Here is a 23,662-nt window from a genome sequence, read left to right as displayed (position 1 = left end):
ATGCAGAGTCTTTGCCAGTGAAATGTTTCCCACTGTTCCAAAGAAAAATGATTGAGAGACAGAGAGAAGGTGCTGACAAGAAGAATCGAAAGTACCTTGGTATTGAACCAGAATCTAGAGTCGGGAGATGGAGATTGTATTTATTTATTTATTTAACATTTGTTAACCAGGAAAGTCTGACTTGGAACAAAGCCAATTTTCAGTGGAGGCCTGGGGAGTAATGCTCCAGATGCATGGCTTTGTGACGTGGGAGGAAACCGGAGCACCCGGAGGAAACCCACATGAATGCTGGAAGGACATGCACACTCCACACAGAAGGCACCCTAGCCGAGAATCGAACCAGAGAACCTCTTGCTGTGAGGCGACAATGCTACCACTGCACAGTCCATGCTCTGGAGACTGATTCGAAGAAGTCAGTCAGTTTCAGAAGACGAGATCTAGCGACGAGATGAGCAGGAAGAAGACCAACACTGAAATTTGTGAATAACTGTGAGACTGCAGAACATCAGTTGCATTTGTGAAGTACGACTGTATAAGCAAAAGTGGAAAGAGTGGACTTTTGTTGACTTAAATGTGTGGGAAACTGAAAAGAAATGTCATTGATGATTGTAAGGACACTGAGGAGAGGAGAAGAGGAAGGAAAAAGCTAACTGTAAGTAAAAATTAACAACAGTATTTCTATGATGCTCCACACCAGTGGTCACCCCCTCATTGGTCATGTCTGACTGTAAGCAAATCACCCTTGACATCCACATCCCACCCCCCCCCCCTAGTAAGGAAACCTCCATAAAAAAACTTCTCCAAAGCCATCTTCATGCTACTCAAGTCAGAAGTGACAAACTTCATGACACCCATGCAGACAGGAGCTGAAAGTTCAACTGCTGAATCCTATACTAAGGCACTGTACGAGCACATCCACTCGTGCATGAGTCATGCCATCCCAAATAGAACCAAGATGCTCTCCTCCAAAAAAAGGAAGCCAATCTGGTGGTCCCCTGCCATAAGCAAATTATACAACAGAAGAAAGAAACTGTTGCAGAAAAGAGGAAAATCCCAGGATGCAAAAAACTCCCTTACCACCCTCGGTAAGAAGCTGATCATAAAATCCTCCAAAGCTATTTACAAAAATAAAATTGCCAAAGATTCCAAAGACAGCCACAAGGCATTCTATAGTTATGTCAAGAATCTAAATGGTAATGCTCAGATATGCTCTGAGCTGCAACAGAATGGCATTAAATATACTGATCCCAAGGATATTGCCAATATCCTGGTAGATTTATTTAGTGCCAGCTTCACCCCCCTCTCAACCCCTAAAGAGCCCATCTCATTACCAAAAGATTGCCAAATTCCGGTAATCACGGCCACACAGGTAGAAACCGCACTCTCCAAAGCTAAGAATACAGCATCCATGGGACAAGATGATATCCTGGGCTGTGTACTACATAAACTACAATGTGAACTGGCACCTCACCTAAGTGTCATGTTTAATCATAGCCTCACCTCAGGCTTCGTGCCCACTGAGTGGCGCACAGCTACAGTTATCCCACTTCACAAGGGGGGATCCACCTTGGATCCCGGGAACTACCGTCCCATCAGTCTGACAAGCCTGATCTGCAAGGGCATGGAACGCATTATCATGGAACTTATAAACAAAGACATTGGCAACCTTCAAACACTGGACCCCACCCAGTTTGGGTTCCTGAAGGGCTGATCTAGTCTTCCCCTTACCTGATTGACTAATTCGAATCAGTTTCCAGAGCTGTGGACGAGGGTAAGGTGGTCCACACAGCCTGTCTGGACCTCGCCAAGGCCTTCGACACCATCCCCCACTCTGTAATCATAGATAAACTTACTAAACTGGGCATAAATCCCTATGTCACTCGATGGGTTGCCAACTGGCTTACTGACAGAACCCAGACTGTAAAAGTAGCCGACTCCAAATCCAGCTCCAGATAAGTGACAAGTGGAGTACCTCAGTGTTCACTCCTGGGACCACTCTTGTTTGGCATCTGCTTCTCTGAAGTACAGGCCAACACTAAGGGACTCTGGCTAACAAAGTTCGCAGATGACTGCAAACTGGGAGCCATTATTAAATCCCCAAATTATGTGGATATTCTACAAAAGGGCCTTACAGAAACAGATGCTTGGTGCCAGAGCCATGGGCTCAAGCTTAATGCCAAGAAATTTATAGTTATCCCCTTTGGGAAAAACATGTACCCATGAATTACCACATAGGTGGCAGTACACTAAACACCGAAAGTGTGATGAGAGACTTAGAGACAGGTGGACAGTGGTCTTGCCTTCGATTACCACATCGCCACAACAGTCAGGAAATCCTATGTGGCACACCTCATCACTAAGGGCTTTTCATCCAGAAAAAAGGAGGTCATTGTCCCACTGTATTCATCCCTCATTAGACCCATTATAGAGTACAATGCCCCATTTGGTATGTACCTCACAAGAAATCTGCAACAGCTGGAAAGACCGCAGAACTACCTCACTAAAAGAATCACAGGCCTAAAGCAGATGCCCTATGATGACTGTCTAAAAAAAAAACTCCAGCTATACTCTGTGGCATATAGTCTACTCAGAGGTGATCTCTGCTTAACATACAAGGCCGTGTCAAACCCTGAGCTGTTGGACATGCTCAACTTAAAGAAATCCCAATCCCTCAGAGCCACATGCTCCAGGGATCTAAACCTTGTCATCACAATGATCAAAACATGCTGGAGGGATAGATTCTTGACCCAGAGGCTCCCCATACTCTGGAATAGACTGCCCATACATGTCAAGCAGAGCGCCTCCTTGGCCCTCTACAAAAGGAACCTTGACAATTGAATGGGAGATAGGAAATTCACCCTGGAGATGATGTTAGTCGTCCTGCTAGGCAGGGGTCCAGGGAAGTAAATATTGTGGGAGGAAGAAATATCCAGGGAATTATGGCTAGGCTTGTATAGGCCCTAGGGCCGATGGCCTAGTACCAACCTATGAACCTTTTCATGATTGCACGTTTTACATTAAAGCTTTATTAGTTCTTGCATGTGATAGATTCCCTATTTTTTAATATTAACAAATGTAGGCATTACAATGCAAAAAATAGAAAGGGTGGATAAAATCATGTTTAAGTTAATGGGATGTTATCCTGGGTTGTTGAGGTGAGGCATGAGATGCAAAAGTACCCAGACCATAGTATATGTAGAGCTGATATGTTTTTTGCTTAGGTTAATGTCCGGTTGAAAACCCTTTGCTTAATCTAAAAACAAACTTTAAGCGGAAATAAGTGAATAAGAGGACAACAAATTTAATAAACTTCTTTTGTCTTTAGAAGCCTGCAGCTGTGGACTGCATTTTTTTATCTTGCCTTTCCATGCAGCCAAGCTGATAATAGGCAATAAAAAAAAATAGAACACTGGCTCTTTCAGTTCTAAAAGTACATTTTTCTGAAAGTTTGCAAGTTCACGTCTTGCAGGGGAGTAAAAATGGGGAAAAAAAAACAATTAGTGTAAGTAGAAGCACAGGAATAACGTGTATCTTTGCATGGATAAACCTCAGCTTTGGATTAATTAAGGCTCATGTTTGCAGCAGTCTGTTTGGGACAATTGTTCCTATTAGGGGGGGCAAACTGCATTATTAGACACTATGTACATAGTTTTGTGTTTGTATTAGTTGACAGGTTCTGGGGGTGTTGTGTGTGTGTGTGTTGGTTTTAATTAAAACAAAAAGTCTTATAAAATGTGACAAGTTCCAGTGTTAAGAAAAAAACTGTATAATGGCATAACCTGCCAAACTGTGGGTGCATTTATCACAAAAGCTGAAAATGGATTTGAAGAAAAAAATGTCTTGTATAATAGGCAGAAATAATAACTTTCCGCAGTAGTGGTGCTGCAGTAGCATTGTCGCCTCACAGCAAGATGTTGTCCCGTTCGATTCTCAGCTAGATTGTCTTCTGTGTGGAGGCATACGTGAATGGGCGTACCTTCGTTGAAGGTTGTGCGCCACTGCTGGTAACTCAGCACGTAAAAATCCACTACCAAACATTAGCGGACCGGAGTTCCACTGTGGCGACCCCTAACTGGGATAAGCCGAAAGACACAACAACAACATAATGGCAGCACTTTCTATATTATCTTGGAATATGAATGGCCTCACAGGTATAGATAAAAAGGAAAAATAATTATATTAAATGCAGAGTGCAAATGGTGATACTACAGGAGACAGGTTTGGAAAGAGCTGAGCAGGTAAATTTGGTAAAGGATTTTAGGATATATATTCAGCAGAGTATCCGAGACAAAGGAAAAGAGGATTACTTGTGCTAATTGCTAAAGGAGCTCCAGTAGCGATGGGGGTATATGAGACAGAAATTTCATGCAATGTGACAGGAGTTTGATGCCTCTTATTGCCCATAGTTGAGGATGTCCCCTTTGTTCTTGTACACTAGCATGAATTTGTGTATTCTGCAGTCATCTGAGATGTGCCTTTCTCTCCACACTGCTGTGGGTACCGTCAGGAGCCATTTCTCTTCTTTCTTGCCCAGCATCTTTATCATATCTGCTGTGACCTCATCTGAGTCTGCTGCTTTCCCCAACTTCATTTTCCTTAGTGCTATTCTTAGTACTACTCTGGTGGACTCCTTTTCTCTCATCGTCGGCTGTTTCTGCAACAGTACAGCTTCTTTGGGGTTTTCTTCTTTCAGAAGCTACTGGAAATACTCCCTCTATCTGGCTTTGATGTCCTGTGGACTGGTGAGTAGGGTCATTGATGGCGTCTCTTATGAAGGGTGCCTGACCAGCTCCTTTATCTTTCTGTTGTTGCCTTGCAACCTGATATAGTTTTTGTGCCACCTACTGAGTCACTTAACCGAAGCTAGTAGAGTACCTCAGATGCCCTGTTCTTTGCTATTGCAACTCCTTTCTTAACTTTTGTTAGCCAGTCAGTATTCCTTCCTAGCCTAATTTGTTTCCCCGTCTCCCATGTTTTCCTGCACCCCTCCCTTCTTGTGATGACTTCCTAGACTTCTGCATTCCTCCACAAGCTTTCCTTATGCACCTTATTTCCGTACCTGGCTTGGCTGTATATCAATTCTGTAGTCCACAAATGTGCTGTTTTGAGGCGTTGCCATTCTTCAACTCCACCTATTTCCTCCTCATCTAGGAGTGCTAGAGTCCTGAGTAATTCCTTGGACTCTTGTACTTTTTGTCCAGTCAACTTCAAGGTCTTTAGCCTCGTCTCTGACCTTAGAGCCCTCCCTGACCATTGCTTGCAACCAATTAAGTAATCCTACAAGTTAGCACTATTAAACCATAAGCACTACTTACTCTTATACTCTCTACGATTACCCTGTCCTCTATTGGTTCGACTTAAATTCAGTTTCCCTGTTACTCTAGCATGTCCAAAGGTCAGTCAATGGTTTCCTCTCCAGTCCAGCTGGTGAATCTGGGAATTTTGAGGCAGTTACAACTGTCTCATGTACACGGAGAACCCTCTCCTCCTCCAAACAGGTTCAAATATATGTGAGAGATGCAACTATTTAGCCAAACTGGAGGCTGAGCTCTCTCATCTCAAAACTGGTGTAACCAGTCAGGAGGAGAAGGTAACCTCACACAATACAATTCCAGTATCACATAGTCCCACCACATCAGCGAACCAAACACATAAATACACAAAAACATACTCAGAGGCTCTAAATAAAAATCTACCTAAGCAACAGAGACCTCCAAAGCAGACATCCAAGCAAACGCTACTTCAAAACAAAACACACACAACACATAACCCACAAAGTCAGTGTGCCAAGCAGCCACAGCCCTTAAGGCTGAATAACACACCTGATACTCTTGTTATAGGTGACTCTATTGTCAGACACACTGACGTCCCGCTCACCAGGCTGAATAAAGCGAAGGTCACGGTGAGCTGCATGTCAGGTGCTAGGATCCGACACATAACGCAAGCACTCAGGTCACTCCAAAGCAAATACAAATATGACTCAGTCATTGTACATGCTGGTGTGAATGACCTGAGACTTAACTCCCTGGACTACATGAAAAGAGACATAGAGGAGCTCTCTGATCATGTAGCCCAGGCTGGTATGACCCTGACCTTGAGCAGCATCTTACCCTCACCTAGAATGATGCCACAGTACAAAGACAAAATGATAAGGGGATCCAGTGTCTATCAGCCTGGGATGACATGCTCGACAAGCCACGTTGCTTCGCTAGGGACGGCTTGCACCTGTCACCACTGGGCTTTCGGATATTGGCAAAGGCTCTTGCCACCCCCATAGTGCCTTTTTTAGGCAAGGCTCAAAAGTCAAACCCACCCCCATAGACAGCACAAGGAACAAGAAACTAAGGGTAATGCTGCTAAACGCCAGAAGTTTTAACCTCAAGATGCACGCACTTGAAGCTCTCCTCAGTATGGAGAACATCGATATGTGTGCAGTGACAGAAACCTGGTTCAAGGCTCCAGAGAGCACCCCAACACTACCAGGCTATACCTCGTATCATGCTTTTCGGCCCCAAAACCTGGACCGAACCACAAAAGGAGGGGGAGTTTCCATATTTATCAAGGATATCCACACCTCCAGGTTAGTGGCATTGCACAAAGTATCGGAGACCATCCATGTGCAACTAACAGTGGGCAAGACTGCTTTTCAGTTTATAGCATCCTACAGACCACCCTCTCAAAGTCAGGAATCCCATTCGGCTTTCCTGAAAACATTGGAGAACATGAAGATCTCTCTGAAAACCATTATATTGGGCGACTTCAACTACCCAAACATTGACTGGGAACACTACTCAAGCCCCAGCACCTTAGCCCAAAGATTCCTGGAAATTATAAACTCAAATGCTATGGAACAACTAGTCACCACTCCCACAAGAGGGGACAACATACTAGACCTGATCATTACCAACATGGGGACTCTATGCTCCACACCAGAAGTATATCCCTCATTGGTAAGATCAGACCATAAATTAATTTCACTGGATGTCCACATCCCGACCCCACCCCCAGCCCAGAAAACCACAGTGAAAAACTTCTCAAAGGTGAACTTCTCACTTCTCAAAACCGAAATGGAATCCTTCAAGGCCCCAGGGCCAGTGGAAACTACAGCCCAAACTGCAGAATCCTATATAAATGCATTCTACGGACATCTCCAGGAATGCATGGATCATGCTATCCCAAACAAAACCAAGACCCAATCATCCAAAGGCAGGCGTCCAGTCTGGTGGGGGTACAACAGAAGGAGGAAGCTACTACATGATAGAGCAAACTCCCTTATAGGGAAGGCATCTCTGATCAGTACTAGCAAAAAATTATGATCCCTCATAAAATCCTCCAAGGCCAGCTTCGAGAGAAAAATTGCACAGGACACCAAAGACAATCATAAGGCTTTTTTCAGTTATGTTAGAAACCTGGGATGCAACTCCCAGACTTGTTCTGAGTTGATTCTAAACGACAAAAAATACACTGAACCCATAGACATCGCCAGTATCCTGGCAGACAGGTTCAGTGCAAACTTCTCCACCCCCTCCCCCCCAAAAGAGCAAGTATCTATCCCGGCAGAGGGCTGCCTCCCAAACATCTCAGATGCTCAGGTGAAGGCTGCCCTCTCCAAAGCAAAAAAACACTGCTTCCATGGGACCAGATGGCGTCCCAGGTTGCGTCCTACATGAACTACAAGAGGAACTAATCCCTCAAATAAAACAGCTATACAATCTCAGCCTCACTATAGGCTATGTGCCCACAGAATGGCGTACAGCAACAGTGGTCCCACTCCACAAAGGTGGAGCCTCTACGGACCCTGGAAACTATCGCCCAATAAGCCTGACTAGCTTAGTCTGCAAGGCTATGGAGAGGATCATCATGGAGCTCATAAACAAAGACATTGGGGACCTACAGACACTAGATCCTACCCAGTTCGGCTTTGTCAAGGGCAGATCCTGCCTTTTGAACCTGGTTGACTTCTTTGAAACAGTCACCAAAGCCATAGATGAAGGGAAGGTAGTCCACACAGCCTATCTGGACCTTGCAAAGGCATTTGACACAACACCCCACTCAGGCATCATAGATAAGCTATCCACCTTAAATATAAACCCCTATGTCACAAGATGGGTTGCAAACTGGCTCAAAGACAGAACCCACAGAGTGAGAGTTGCTGGAGCCATGTCAGACTCGAAACCGGTCACAAGTGGCGTCCCACAGGGTTCTGTCCTGGGACCACTCTTGTTCGGTATATACTTTTCCGAGGTATAGGCAAACGTGGGAGGACTATGGCTCACCAAGTTCGCAGACGACTGCAAACTGGGCGCTATAATCAACTCTCCAGCTGACACAAACATCCTTCAAAAAGGTCTCACAGAGACAGATAACTGGTGCCAGCGCCATGGTTTAAAGCTAAATGCCAAAAAATGTATAGTCATACCCTTTGGCAAAAACAATGTGCCCACAAATTACCACATAGGCGGAAACCCATTAAGTACAGAGAAAGTTATTAGGGACCTGGGGACCCAAGTTGATAGCAATCTCTCCTTTGAAAACCACATTGCCAAAGTGGTTAGAAAGACCTTCTACATAGCCCACCTCATCACGAAGAGTTTCACATCTAGATCAAGAGAGGTAATCGTGCCCCTTTATTCATCCCTCATCAGGCCCATCATAGAATACAATGCCCCTTTTGGGATGTACCTTACCCGACACCTGCAGCAATTAGAAAGACCCCAAAAGTATCTCACCAAGAGGATCAAGGGTCTCAAACAGATGCCATATGCTGCTCGGTTAAAAAAAACTCCAGCTCTACTCAGTTGCATACCGCCTACTTCGAGGCGATCTATGCCTGACATACAAAGCTATGTCAGATCCAGAATTAATGGACATGCTCCACCTCAATAAATCTAAATCCCTTAGAGCCACACGCTCGAGGCACTTGAACCTCAGCACAGAAATAAATAGAACTTGCTGAAGGGACAGGTTCATAACCCAGAGGCTCCCTTCGCTCTGGAATAGAATTCCAGTTCATGTGAGGCAGAGCACCTCATTGAATCTCTTCAAGAAGAATCTCGATAAGTGGATAGGGGATTGTAGGTTTGTCCCAGGGATTACTCCCGTGTCACTATTAGACAGAGGCACAGTAAACTAAACCTTAAAAAGGGCACAGTATACTCAAATCAAGGGGTGGCGTAAGCCACACAGAATCGGGCTAGGCTTATAATTGCCCCAGGGCAGATAGCCTAGTGTGAACCTATGATAGTGGCTTGCTGTAGGGCAACTGTTTCACTGGGGATGACTTTGCAATCCTAGATTCCTACCGTAGTGCCCTTTCCTTACTAGGAGGAAGTTTACTTGGGTTGCATGTTTGCCACTCTTGTATGTGATCTTGCAGCTCTCTTTCTTGAACCATGTGTTGACTATCATCAAGCCATTTGCTAGACAGAAGTTTAGAATATTTTGACGTCCTCTAATCCTGTTGTCACACCGATGTGGACTCAGGCAGTCCTCATATCCAGTTCTCTGTCCGTCCCAATATGTGTATTCTAGTCACCCATTATCAATACCAATTCATGTTGTCCTGCGTAATCTAGTAAGTCCCACAGCTGGTGTCTGAATGCGCACTCTTCCTCACTGTGTCACAACCCTGCATAGGGCATAGGCTGAAATTATGAATACTGCCCTGTCATTACACTGATTGCCTTGAGTCTGTCACTAATTCTGATGACATTCCTCGCTGCCTTCTGAAGCCTGTGTCTCGCCATAATTCCCACACCATTTTTGGCTTGTCCTCCTGCATAGTAGACTCTGGATCATAAGCCATGCAGCTTTGGTGCACTACCCTTCCGTCTTGTCTCTCGGATACATAGGTTGTCCAGCCTTCTCAGTATCATGTCATCCACTTCCAAGCTGCATCCTGTCAGTGAAGCTGAATCAAGTGTAGCAATTTTGTTCATTGGTTTTATGTCCAGCTTTTGCTCAACAGAGCTATACCAGGTGACTCAGGCTGAGCAACTAGACACCTGCCAGTAGCGTATTGACCCAGGGCTGCTGGGCTTTATGGTGGGCACACACTGGCCAATAAGGGCATATACACCCACCCCACTGTTGGCATGCATCCCTGGCGTAGGTTGGAGTAGGCAGGGTCCTCAACCCACTTATAACTGGTAACTACCCATGCACATTCTGGTGACATTAGTCGGTATGACTGAATCACCTAGAGCCATATTTTACACCATTGAATGGCCTGCCCTGCAGTGGCATGCAGTCTGTGATCCATGTTCTCCTATCTTGAGGATACTGTGCACCATAGTAGATGCACAAAGTGGTTGTTCTGTACAACTCTTTCCCCTATAGGGCACCTTGTAAAGTCTGTGCTGCTGCCTACAGCTCCATTCATTGGTGAACTTGAGATGGAAATGCTCATCATTTTTTTCAGAGGCGGAAAGAGCCCACAGAGACATAGGGAGAATGTACAAACTCCAAACAGGCATTCGCCAGAGGTCAGGATCGAGCATGTGAAGCGAAGACCTTGACCATTATGTTTGGGTCCCTTTAGTTTTATGTATAGGTCAGGCTTTTTTTTTTATCCACTAGTTTTGAAGTTGTAGATAGTAATTAAATAATTGAAGGATTTTCTCTTGGAGGGGAAGAGGGCAAGAATCAAGTGGAAGAAGTTGATCCTTCTAAGAGTAGAAAAAGGTTTAGGATTACACAATTTGAATGGATATTTTAGGGCTACACAGATGAGATTCTTGTACATAACACAAGCAGAAAGCTCCAGTTCAAAGTGGAAAGGGATAACAATGAAGGGGGGGGGGGGGGTAATTCAAGAAATAAGGAGAGTGAAATTCTGGATACAGATCCTTGAGAATAAGTCATACAGAATTTTATATTCATAAAGTATCAAAGTATACCAAGAACGAATCCAATGTGGGAATGGAGAAAAAAGATTCTGCTGCTAGGGATGACTAATTGGGGATACAGAGAATTCGAATCAGAGAGGGGAATGGTAGTAAACTTGGGAGGAGGCTAAGAAGACATTTGGACTGCAGGTTAGAGATTGCCTCCCCTATTGGGGATTGATATCAGAGTATAGGCAAAGAAAAAGGGATAGAGGAATCCTAAATCAAAGACCTGCACTGGTTGAGTTTCTAGCTGAATGTAGAACAGAAGCTGCTAAAAAAAAAAAAAAAAATGTCATTAGTAGGGCATGTAAAATATTGCACAATAGCTATACAAATCAGAGGAGGTCAGAAAAGATTGGGAAGAGAGATTAGATATTTGCTAAAAAAAAAAAAAAACAAAACAATGGAAGGACATGCGTATGGCTCCCAGACATGCAACAAAATGTAGACAATTTAGGAATTTTTGCTTGGATGTGTTTTCATAGGTACTTTTATACCCCAAACAGACTCCAGAGAATTTTCTGTCTGGTGGATGGCAAATGTTGGGAGGTGTAATAGGGAAGAGAGTTATCCGGGAGGAGCATATGTTCTCAGAGTATAATGAGCTTGCCTACAGAGTACCTTGTCTGGAATACTGGCAAGTGTTTGAGTGTAATTAAGAAAATTATTTATTTTTTTTTTTTTTGAGCCAGGATAATAGGATCTGAATTGCCTGGTCTTGTCTGGTCTTGTTAAGTTTAATTCTGGTGGCTGCCAGTAAAGCAATTACTGGAGAATGGAAATTGAAGTCTAAACCAGTCATAAAGTACTGAATGTTGTAGCAGAGATAAAAGAACTGGAAGTTTGATATTCTGAAAAGTCAGTCAAAGTAAACTTTGTCATTCAGACTTCACACAACAGTGGAAACTGAATTAAATTTTGTTTCTCCGGACTCTGTGCAGAACATCACAAGAAGCATTACAACAGACTTACCACCCAAAAACATTTTACAAATCTAAACAATGTATTATTGCACAGAATTCCAACAGCTGTCAGTATTGCACAAGAAGGCTAGTTTTGCATCACTTGGTTATTGCACCAAAATATGAGTTGAGACCAGCATTTGAGTTATTAAACAAAAATGAGTAGGAGTAAATTGCACACAAAAAATGGAAATTGTGGGAACAGTACATCCTAAAAAATACAAAAAAAAACCTGTAGAATGGTTCAGGTGTGTAAAGAACTGAAACCAAAAAAAAAAACACCTAAAAAGTTATATTTTTTCAAGTACTTTCATCCACCAGATAACTCTGGACATTTTCAGGGTAAACTGTTTACTAAGTCATTCAAATTGTGGCATCATATACCAATAATAAAACATTTATGAATACACAAGATAGGAAAAAAAAAAACACATTCAAAAGCCTTTTTTAACGTTTTTTAAAACTTGAGTAATTCCAATTATTGACAAACTTGTATAGAATTTAAAACTGATGAAACAGTAAAAGAACCTTTGTCAGCAATAATTCACCTACCCAGCATAATTCTCTATATTAAAAACACTTAATAGTTTCATGATGTCATGGAAATTCATCCGCTTGTAATTTTAATTTGCCGCAATATCTCTCTCTAGGGAATTTTTTAATACCCCCTCCGTAATCCAAACAGACACTGTCCAACACTGTAGAAGAAAACTTCTTAAAGCTGTTTGTTTAAAAAGAGCATTGTTCTTATCCTTTGTCTTAATGGAATGCAAATGTTTAATTCTTTTAGACAAGCCTACAAGTAGTCTTTCCTACATAACACATCACAATGGGAACAAATTGTGATGTAAAGTAAACCAAAGGAATTACAAGTGTGTATTATTATTTATTGACATTTGTTGACTGGAAAAGTCCACTGGGCTTGAGACCAATTTTCAGTGGAGACCCGTGGAGAAAAGCTTCAAGTTGCATGAAAATCATTACATGAATTTGTAAGGAAACAATTACTAATAAAGCAAGTGAAATAATACAGAAAACTATCTAAACAGCACGTATGTTGTAAAAAGCCACAATAGAGTAACAGTGGAACATTAGCATATAGGAAAGTTAGGGTCTATATTATATGAAAGTTCATAATGTCGAACGCCCTGAAGAGCGAAAATGTCGGACCTCGAAGTACTTCTTGTGAGATCACAGTACAGTGAAGGTCGGAATATTTGCCCTTTCCTCACTGTAGTGCGATTTCAGCGTTAGTATTTTTGTATGTATGTGTGTATGTTTGTATATATATATATATATATATATATATATATATATATATATATATTTATTTATTTATTTATTTAGCGGGGGGCACATCCCCCCACAATAAGGAGTTGGAGGTCCGGCATTCTCACTCTTTAAAGCATTCAACATTATGAACTTTCGTTCATATAATTTAGACCCGAAAAGTATACAGTTAGAAATATTTAACAATACAGCTCAAATTTTTTTTTTGAGGGGGGTGTGGGAAGTAGGAAAAGTGAAAGATAAGTGTAGTGGGAAGATAGAAATAGAGAGTTAAACTTAAAGGTAGGATAGATATACTTAGAATCTTATAGCTAGGTGGTGGGAATATGTAGATTATAGGTGGCATGTATTTAATGGTAGTATTAAAAGTAGAAAGTGACAGAGAAGAGAAAATGTATTAAGATAGTTGTATAGATTTAACAATTAAAATGTTCCCTAATGCGGATGGACATGTTCAAATGTGGTAAAATAACATCAGCTCTTTCCAACACAAAATTACAAACACTACAAAATTCACTTTTTAACGTACCCTTACCTTTACTAGTAGGTAAACCAGGGTACCTTTGTTTTTCTGGGTTTCCAAATCTGTTTTAAAGAACTTGTTCTTTTGTAAACAAAAGTGGAACCAGGACTAATATTTTGTAATTTTACATTGCTTTTTAATATTTTCCAAGTGTCTAAAATCACATCTCTTATGTTATGATTGTTGATAGCAATTTGCAGAACAAAATTCTTTTTATAAGATATATTGGAACTGTTATTGCGTGGGATTACCAGCTATTGAACTAGAAGGAAATTGTTCTGTCCTTATAAAAATTCTTCAGCAATATTTACTATAGCTCTATCATAATCTTCTTGACAAAACATATCAACCAACTTACAGGTGCCATCCAAAAAGTTTGGCTAAGGGTATGTTCAAGTATGGATTTTGTAGTGTTGGTAATTTTGTGTTGGAAGGACCTGATGTTTATCCACATTTGGAAAAGTCCATTTGCGTTAGAAAATAGTGTGTGGTTGATGGGCCCTGTATGAGAGCCGAGGTGTAGGACGTTTAGAAGGATAAGGGAGACTGTAGCAGCCATAGTCTAGAGGAAATAGGTTCATTATTAGAATATCGAAGTTTCATAACTTCGAATGTTCTAATATCGACCCCTATTCAGCATAAGCTGAAAACAGCGAACATACAGAACAGCAAATTTTTTCCTAGGGAAATAATTCACTGTTCCAAAACGCACACAACACAAGCACACCAAACAAACAACAATCCACATACATGCACCTAAAATCTTACACCTAACCCTACACTAAACTATACACACACCACTAACTATCCACTTACCTTAACCCTAACCCCTAAGGTCTGTCACTATCGCACACTCACCTCACCTGTTCCCTAACCCTAACTCACCTATCCTGCCCTAACCCTCACGTCCAAACAATCGCACACATACCTAACCCCGCGCCCTAACCCTCACGTCCACACAATTGCACACATACCTAACCCGCACCCTAACCCTAATCCTAACTAACCTAACCCGCCCTCAATCGCACACTTGAACCCGACCCGTAACTTTCCACCACAGTGCTGAAAATACCGAAGCAACAGAAATGGACAACCGAATTCTTTCCCTAGGAAAAAATTCAGTTTTCTGTTGCTTCGATATTTTCAGCTTTCGCTGAATAGGGGTGGATGTTAGAACATTCGAAGTTTTGAAACTTCGATTTTCTAATATAGACCCAGGAAATAGTATGAAAACTGGATGTGGGTGGCAGAAGTGATAGGACAGTGAGAAAAATGATCTTAGGTGTTCAGGGGTTGAGAGAGCAAGATGGAATAGATGGAGAGGTGTAATGGATAAATGGGGAGGGTTGCGTCAGGAAGGGCATCTGGCGTAAAACTTCGCCAAAACATTTCATGCAGTCACCAAGAAAATTTTTTATACCGGATCGGTCGAGGCCCGGGTTAACGACTGCCACCAGTACTGTTAGCCTACAGGGTGCTGGCGGAAATTGGGCTACTGTTGGCCGAAGGAGGAGAAGAGGCGGAAGACATGGCCGAAGGCAGGAGGAGAGGCTCGGACTGTGGTAGTGAGGGTCGGAACTTTGAATGTTTGCAGTATGACTGGTATAGGGAGAGAGCTAGCTGATATGATGGACAGAAGGAAGGTTGGTATAGTATGTGTGCAAGAGACCAGATGGAAGGCGAGTAAGGCTAGGTGTATCAGAGGTGGGTTCAAATTGTTTTATCATGGTGTGGATGGGAGGAGAAATGGCGTAGGAGTTATTCTGAAGGAACAGTATGCCGAGAGTGTTTTGGAGGTGAAAAGTGTCAGATAGAGTGATGTTTATGAAGCTGGAAATTGATGGTGTAATGATGAATGTTGTTAGTGTGCATGCTACACAAGTTGGGTGTGCAATGGATGAGAAAGAAAAATTTTGGAGTGAATTGGATGAAGTGGTGATGACTGTACCCAAGGGTGAGAGTGGTGATTGGAGCAGATTTCAATGGGCATGTTGGTGAAGGGAACAGAGGGAATGAGGAAGTGATGGGTAGGTATGGTGTTAAACAAAGGAATGCAGAAGGTCAGATGGTAGTGGATTTTGCGAAAAGGATGGACATGGCTGTGGTGAATATGTATTTTAACAAGAGGGAGGAGCATAAGGTGACATACAAGAGTGGAGGAAGATGCACACAGGTGGATTATATCGTATGTAGGAGGCCAGTTTGAAGGGGATTGGAGACTGTAAAGTGGTGACCGGAGAAAGTGTTAGGCAGTATAGGATAGTGGTTTGTAGGATGACTGTTATCAAGAAGAGGAGGAGGAGTGTGAGGGCAGCGCCAAGGATCAAGTGGTGGAAATTGAAAAAGGATAATTGTGAGGTGGAGTTCAGGGATGAGTTAAGGCAGGCACTGGGTGGCAGTGAAGAGTTACCAAATAGCTGGGTAACTACAGCAGAGCTAGTAAGGGAGACGGCTAGAAAGGTGCTTGGTATCACATCTAGACAGAGGAAGGACGACAAGGAGACATGGTGGTAGAATGAGGAAGTACAGGAGAGTATACAGAGAAAGAGGTTGGCAAAGAAGTGGGATTGTCAGAGAGATGAAGAAAGTAGACAGGAGTATAAGGAGATGAGGTGCATGGCAAAGAGAGAGGTGGCTAAGGATAAGGCATATGAAGAGTTGTATGAAAGGTTGGACACTAAGGAGAGAGAAAAGGACCTGTACCGATTGACTAGACAGAGGGACCGAGCTAGGAAAGATGTGCAGCAGGTAAAGGTGATAAAGGATAATGAGGGAAACATACTCACAAGCGAGGAGAAGTGTGTTGAGGAGATGGAAAGAGTACTTTGAGGGGTTGATGAATGAAGAGAATGAGAGGGAGAGAAGGTTGGATGATGTAGGGATAGTAAATCATGAAGTAGAATGGATTAGCAAGGAGGAAGTAAGGATAGCTATGAAGAGAATGAAGAATGGAAAGGCTGTTGGCCCAGATGACATACCTGTGGAAGCATGGAGGTGTTTAGGTGAAATGGCAGTGGAGTTTTTAACCAGATTGTTTAATGAAATCTTGGAAAGTGAGAGGATGCCAGAGGAATGGAGAAAAAGTGTTTTGGTACCGATTTTTAAGAATAAGCGTGATGTGCAGAGCTGTAGTAACTACAGAGGGATACAATTGATCACACACAGTATGAAGTTATGCATGAAGTTATGGGAAAGAGTAGTGGAAGCAAGGTTAAGAAGGGACATGATGATTATTGATCGGCAGTATGGTTTCATACCAGGAAAGAGCACTACAGATGCGATCTTTGCTCTGAGAGTGTTGATGGAGAAGTACAGAGAATGTCTGAAGGAGTTGCATTGTGTTTTTGTAGACTTAGAGAAAGCATATGACAGGGTGCCTAGAGAGGAGTTGTGGTATTGTATGAGGAAGTCAGGAGTGTCAGAAAAGTACGTAAGAGTGGTACAGGATATGTACAAGGGTAGTGTGACAGCGATGAGGTCTGCGGTGGGAGTGACGGATGCGTTTAAGGTGGAGGTGGGGTTACATCAAGGATCAGCTCTGAGCCCTTTCTTATTTGCAATGGTGATGGACAGGTTGACAGACGAGATCAGACAGGAGTCCCCATGGACTATGATGTTTGCAGATGACATTGTGATCTGTAGTGAGAGTAGGGAACAGGTGGAGGAGACCCTGGAGAGATGGAGATATGCTCTAGAGAGAAGAGGAATGAAGGTCAGCAGGACTAAGACAGAATATGTGTGTGTGAATGAGAGGGAGGATAGAGGAATGGTGAGGATGCAAGGAGTAGAGGTGGCGAAGGTGGATGATTTTAAATACTCGGAGTCAGTAGTTCAGAGTAACGGTAAGTGTGGAAGAGGGGTGAAGAAGAGAGTACGGGCAGGATGGATTGGGTGGAGAAGAGTGTCAGGAGTGGTTTGTGACAGATGAGTACCTGTAACAGTGAAAGGGAAGGTCTACAAGAGGGTAGTGAGACCAGCTATGTTGTATGGGTTGGAGACAGTGGCATTGACAAAAAGGCAGGAGTTTAAGCTGGATGTGGCAGAATTAAAGATGTTAAGATTTGCACTGGGTGTGACGAGGGTGGACAGGGTTAAGAATAAGTATATTACAGGGTCAGCCCAGGTTGGAAGGTTTGGAGGCAAAGGCAGAGAGGCACGATTACATTGGTTTGGACATGTGCTGAGGAGGGATGCTGAGTATATTGGGAAAAAGATGCTAAGGATGAAGCTACCAGGTAACAGGAAAAGAGGAAGGCCTAAGATAAGGTTTATGGATGTGGTGAGAGAGGACATGCAGGTGGTTGGTGTGACAGAGCAAGATGCAGAGGACAGGAAGAAATGGAAACAGGTGATCTGCTGTGGCGACCCCTAACGGGAACAGCCGAAAGAAGAAGATGATGAAAGTATGAAGATGACAGTGAGATAGAAAGGTACAGAACAGCAGGAAGGAACTGGGTCAGGTAAAGACCATTAGCGACAGTTCAAATATAGTGGGCAGTCATCGGGTCAGGGAGGATGAGATGGTGTTTCCCACTGCTGGAACTGAGCCAACAAGGGATGAGCAGAAAGAGGTAAAATCATAGGAAAGTATTGACTAGGAACAATGTGCTAAATGGAATAAGTGGAAAGGGAGCTGGAAATGACCAACAGTGAAAAGGATTTATAGTTGAAAAGTACTAACCCAGGAAGGGAGTGATGGGCAGAAAGGGTAAGTGCTGCAATGTTTAGGCTTTGAGAATGGGAGTGCTGATGTACCAATATGTTTTAGTCCCCAGGTGTGTCAAGAAAACCCAAGATCCACTTATTGAGGGCAGCTTGTGATATCCAACATATAATCCAGGGACCAGGATTTCAGGACCAACAAAACTTACACTGAGATGCAAACAAATCTGACCCACAGCAGACCATGACTACCTTACATGCCACTCTTCTCCAGAGGAATGAGGCATCTGGTGCAGTTTTTTTTACAAATCACTGACATGCTGCTGGTGTATTTCTCCTTGATCATGCCACATTTTGAATACAGGAAGCCATACGAGGAAAGGGACATAACGCTGAGTGAAAGTCATCAGAAGTGTGTATGGGATGGAGGTGGAAATGGTGTGGTAAGAAATAGTAGCTTGGAAGGAATACACTTATTGGATACTACAAGGACAGATACTGTTTTGTTGCACAAGATCATACTGAGGAGAAGTGAACTGTAAGGAGAGCTGAGGAGGGGACCTGAACATCAGTTTTAGAACCAAGTCATCTGTGTAGTAGAGAGGGATGAGTTCTTGAAGAACTAGGTTTAGTTGACTTTGCTGCTGGAGCAGCTGGGGGGGGGTGTAAGATGGCAAATACTTGTTCACTTCTGCTGGGAAGAAGGGTTTAGGGATATGCTGAGTGCACAGTCAAAAAACAGGCACAAGAGGGTGATACCATGTTCCTTATAGTGAAGTAATGCAGCAATGTTGGTGAGTGGCAAAACAGACATGTTACTGTGTATGTGGGGGTATTTTTTCCTTGGCACTTTTGTATACCTATCTGTTAATGTCAGCCCAGCACATTAGAGGGAGGAAACTGGCAGCAGTAGGATGGTCTTGGAATCCCCCCTTGCTCTAACAGTATATATATCCCAGTGAGCAAAATGTCTTTCCTTGTGGGGGATGAGGGCCTACCTGATGAAAAGGTATATCTGGAATACCTCCTCCCCTGTCAGTGTCTGTGGGGGAGAATTTGAATGCCATGGTAGTCAACCCCAGCCCTCCAAAATAATAGAACAAACTCCTTCCTGCAGCACTAGTGTTATTTTAGCACAGAGAGACATGGACCATCGGAATGAGCTACTGCACTTTGTGGCTGGGAAGGGAGTAAATGGAGATAATAAAGCAGGCATCTCAAGTAATAGTGATGGGGGGTAGAAGTGGATGGAAAGGATGGAGTAGAGGTAGAATGCTAAATTTATCTATGTACAGTAAATGAAGTTCTTTTTTTTTTTGTTTGTTTTTTCTTCATCTGCTACAATGAAGATATTTTTCTTTAACTGTTTTGCGTAGTCAAATTCCTTAGGTGGTCATCACTACTGTTTGGTCTGATAGTATTACAGGTTTTAATTCTGTAATAAATGTGATAGAAATTTAACTGTTGTGATTTTTTTTTTTTTTTTTTTTTTTTTTAGGTATGGCAAGAATTACTAGACAAGGCTCCAGTGCAGTACATTGTTGCAGCTGCTTGTCCTTGGATGGGAGCTTGGCTATGTCTTATGATGCAGCCGTCACACTTGCCCATTGATTTAAACATGTTGCTGGAAGTAAAATCCAGATCAAAGGTAATAAGTCACTAAAATTTGTTAAGAATTTTGCAAGTAATTTTGTTAAACAGTCCGTTGTGGTTGCACTTTAAACAAGACTGTTAGTACCGTCTGAGGGATAATTTGGGGTTTATTTTAGTTCGGTGAGTAAAGCTTAGGAAATGCAGAACAAAAGGAGTATAACTGCAGTAAAATTCTTAACCATGCACCATAGTGTGAAATACTACAATCGTTTTAATTTACCCTATCTTGCCTTTAGTCTTTTCTGCTGAAAATCCACACATCTTCGAATATGACATAATGGGCCCTTTTCTGTATTTAGTTCTGTAATTGATGTTCATTATCTGTTGCGGTTAACCTTGGCATACTTTATTCAGAAGTATCTGTGTTTAGGATGTAGGTGTTCAATACTCTGGTATATTTAAGTTCAGTGCTAACTTTACCCCCCTCCCCCTAAAGGGCCCATATCTGTACAGGAAGAATGCAGTGTCCCTGTAATCACAACTACGCAGGTAAAAGCTGCACTCTCTAAAGCCAAAAACACAGCATCCATGGGACTGGACAACATCCCATGCTGTGTTTTACACGAACTTCAGAACGAACTGGCTCCCCACTTAAGCACCATGTTCAATAATAGCCTCGCATCAGACTTTGTGCCCACTGAATGGCGCACAGCAGCAGTTATCCCACTCCACAAAGGGGGAGCCACCACTGATCCCGGGAACTGTCGACCTATTAGCCTGACGAGCCTGGTCTGCAAGGCCATGGAACGTATCATCGTGGAACTCATAAACAAAGACATTGGTAACCTCCAAACTCTGGATCCCACCCAGTTCGGGTTTGTGAAAGGCAGATCATGCCTCCTAAACCTGATCAACTTCTTTGAGGCAGTCACCAAAGCCTTAGATGAGGGTAAGGTGGTTCACACAGCCTATCTTGACCTCGCCAAGGCTTTCAACACCATCCCCCATTCTGGAATTATAGCTAAACTCACTAAACTAGGTGTAAATCCCTACTTCACAAGATGGGTTGCCAGCTGGCTCACTGACAGAACCCACACTGTAAAAGTTGCAGACTCCAAATCTGACCTCAAAGCAGTGACAAGTGGAGTACCACAGGGTTCCGTCCTGGGATCCTGGGACCTCTCCTGTTTGGTATCTACTTCTCTGAAGTACAGACTAACACAGAAGGCTTCTGGCTAACGAAGTTTTCAGATGACTGCAAACTAGGAGCCATAGTCGAGTCCCCAAATGATGTGGACATCCTTTAGAAGGGCCTCGCTGAGACAGATGCCTGATGTCAGAGCCACGACCTCAAGCTCAATGCCAAAAAGTGTAGCGTCATCCCCTTTGGTAAAAACTCTGTACCCATGAACTACCACATAGGCAGCAATCTACTTAACACCGAATGTGGGATAAGAGACCTTGGGACCCAGGTGGACAGTAGTCTCTCCTTTGATAGTCGCATTGCCACAGTAGTCAGGAAGTCCTTCTACGTGACACACCTCATGATAAGAGTTCTCATCCAGGAAAAAAGAGGTCATTGTTCCCCTCTACTCGACACTCATTAGACCCATTATAGAGTATAGCGCCCCTTTTGGAATGTACTTCTCAAGACATCTGCAGCAGCTGGAAAGGCCACAGAAGTACCTCACAGAGGATTACTGGCCTCAAACAAATACCCTACAGTGACCGCCTCAAAAAAACTCCAGCTTTACTCAGTAGCATATCGTCTACTCCGAGGTGATCTCTGCCTAACATATAAAGCTATGTCAAACCCAGAGCTGTTGGACATGCTACACGTAAAGAAATTCCAATCCTTCCGAGCTAAACACTCCAGGGACCTAAACCTTGTCACCGCAATAAACAGGACATGCTGGAAGGATTTATTCCTGTCCCAGAGACTTCCCGTACTCTGGAACAGGCTACCCATCTATGTCGAGCATAGTTCATTAGCACTCTTCAAAAAAAATCTTTATGAGCGGATGGGAAATAGTAAATACACCCCGGGGATCACTTCTGTGTCTCTGTTCGACAGTGGCACAGGAAAATAACTTTCTTGGGTGGCGTAAGCCAGGGAACCTTGTTGGCTAGGCTTACGTAGGCCGTTGGGCTGATAGCCTAGTTACCTAATTATGAAGCTATATGCCATCAAGTCGTGCACTTTGACTTTGGGCCTAGGCCCTCAGCCCATCCTTTCTTTTTTTGACTTCATGTTCAAATCTCTGTCCTGATGTTCAACATAGAAAAGCTTGTTTGTTCACTTCAGAATGCTCTGAAGCATTCTAAATGTTTGCTCAGTTCTCAACTAATGGGTCAGGACTCATACTGCCAAATTCTGTACTTTTTATGAGAATAGCATTACGTGAAGTGTTGCCATAAGGGTGGTTAGATTGAAATCAATGAAACTAATTTTATAAGAGGGAGAAATTTCTGGTCTGCCTTAGAGAATAATGGTGGTAGTGCGCAGTGCTGAGATTTAGGTCTGCTGCACAGTGCCAGGCCTTGGCTGGAACACTATGAGAAGGTTAACAGAATTAAAAAAAAAAAAAAAAAAAAAAAAAAAAACTAGAGCAGGGTAAATTGTAATGATACAGCGCACACATTCCGTTCTCACTACTGTTTATTTTCTTGGTTTTGAATGACTAATCTTGAAAATATTTAAAATGTCTATTCACTTCCAATATTTTAAAATGTTTGAAATAGTCCTGGACAAATATATATAATAGTGTAATAGAATGCTTGTACAATCATTTTTAGGACATTGTACTGCTCAGGATGCTAATGATAACTAAAGTTACACTAATTTATTGCAGAGTAGTAGGTGAGGATACAAAGCAACTTAGCTTGAGAGAGACGCACAGCAAGTATATGCCTCAAGCATTGTATATCCATAGGAGTAATCCAAGAAGTCGTTCATGTTAAGCTGATACTCTTCAACCAGTAAGGTTCATGATAATGGATGATTGTTGCATTGTCGTTGATCACTCACCTTCACCCATTGGTTGTAGTAATACCCGTCCCTTAATCCACAAGTGCACTAATCAGAAAGCCTTAAGGTATCCCCACCTACTGTGAATTTACAGTATAAGTGAAGGTCATAGCCTACAGTGTTCTTTAGATCTGAGGAAGCCCACTTACATATAGTGAAAGTGTTTATTACTTCTGCAAATAAAGCCTGTTATGTTGTTTAAACTTTAGACTAAACAAGTCCTTGAATATTTTATAAAAAAGATCTGATTAAAGCCCATATGAAAATTTTAAAGAATTGAACTGCATTTACTGCTGTAGCTCTTATAAAAGTGGTCCTTTGTATTTCCTAGCACTAGGCAAAGTGCAAATCTGTCAAGTCTGTTTGGCAGCTGCGTTCCCAAATGATAGGTTGAATTGTACCTCATGCCCACCCATCACACATTCAGTTCCATGCACTTTTGTGCAGCCACTTTAAGCCTAGTGTTAGTGTTGTGCCCTCCCCCGATTTCTTTGAGAAATCAGAAGTCCCGAAGGCTGTAGTTTGAGAGAGAGAAACAGGCCTCCAGTTGCAAGCACTGGTCCCCAGTGGATGAATTTACCTTTAGAGAGGTCCTGAGATTTTTAGACTGCAGGTAAGGACTAACCTGTGGCATGGCTTCCACTCTTCCCTAAAAAAAATCTTCAAAATTAAGCTTTTGTGAAGGTATATGAAGGAGCTTTGTATTGTTTTTAAA

At 42.7% G+C, this 23,662-nt stretch overlaps 1 protein-coding gene across 1 annotated transcript in view; it reads left to right on the top strand.

Moving 5' to 3' along the window:
• The window catches only part of BTAF1 (B-TFIID TATA-box binding protein associated factor 1), a 3,603,226-nt gene that overhangs the window by 1,484,832 nt on the left and 2,094,732 nt on the right, over positions 1-23,662 (top strand). The window contains exon 19 of the mRNA XM_044055641.1: positions 19,825-19,974. Coding sequence (XP_043911576.1) covers positions 19,825-19,974 — 150 coding nt within the window. The remainder of the gene's footprint in view (positions 1-19,824; positions 19,975-23,662) is intronic.

The sequence above is a fragment of the Protopterus annectens genome, chromosome 14.part0, assembly GCF_019279795.1.
Source record: "Protopterus annectens isolate FY-2018-M chromosome 14.part0, PAN1.0, whole genome shotgun sequence".
Lineage (NCBI taxonomy): Eukaryota > Metazoa > Chordata > Ceratodontiformes > Protopteridae > Protopterus > Protopterus annectens.
The sequence above is the reverse complement of the archived record's forward strand: the minus strand, read 5'-3'. Positions and strand labels throughout refer to the sequence as shown.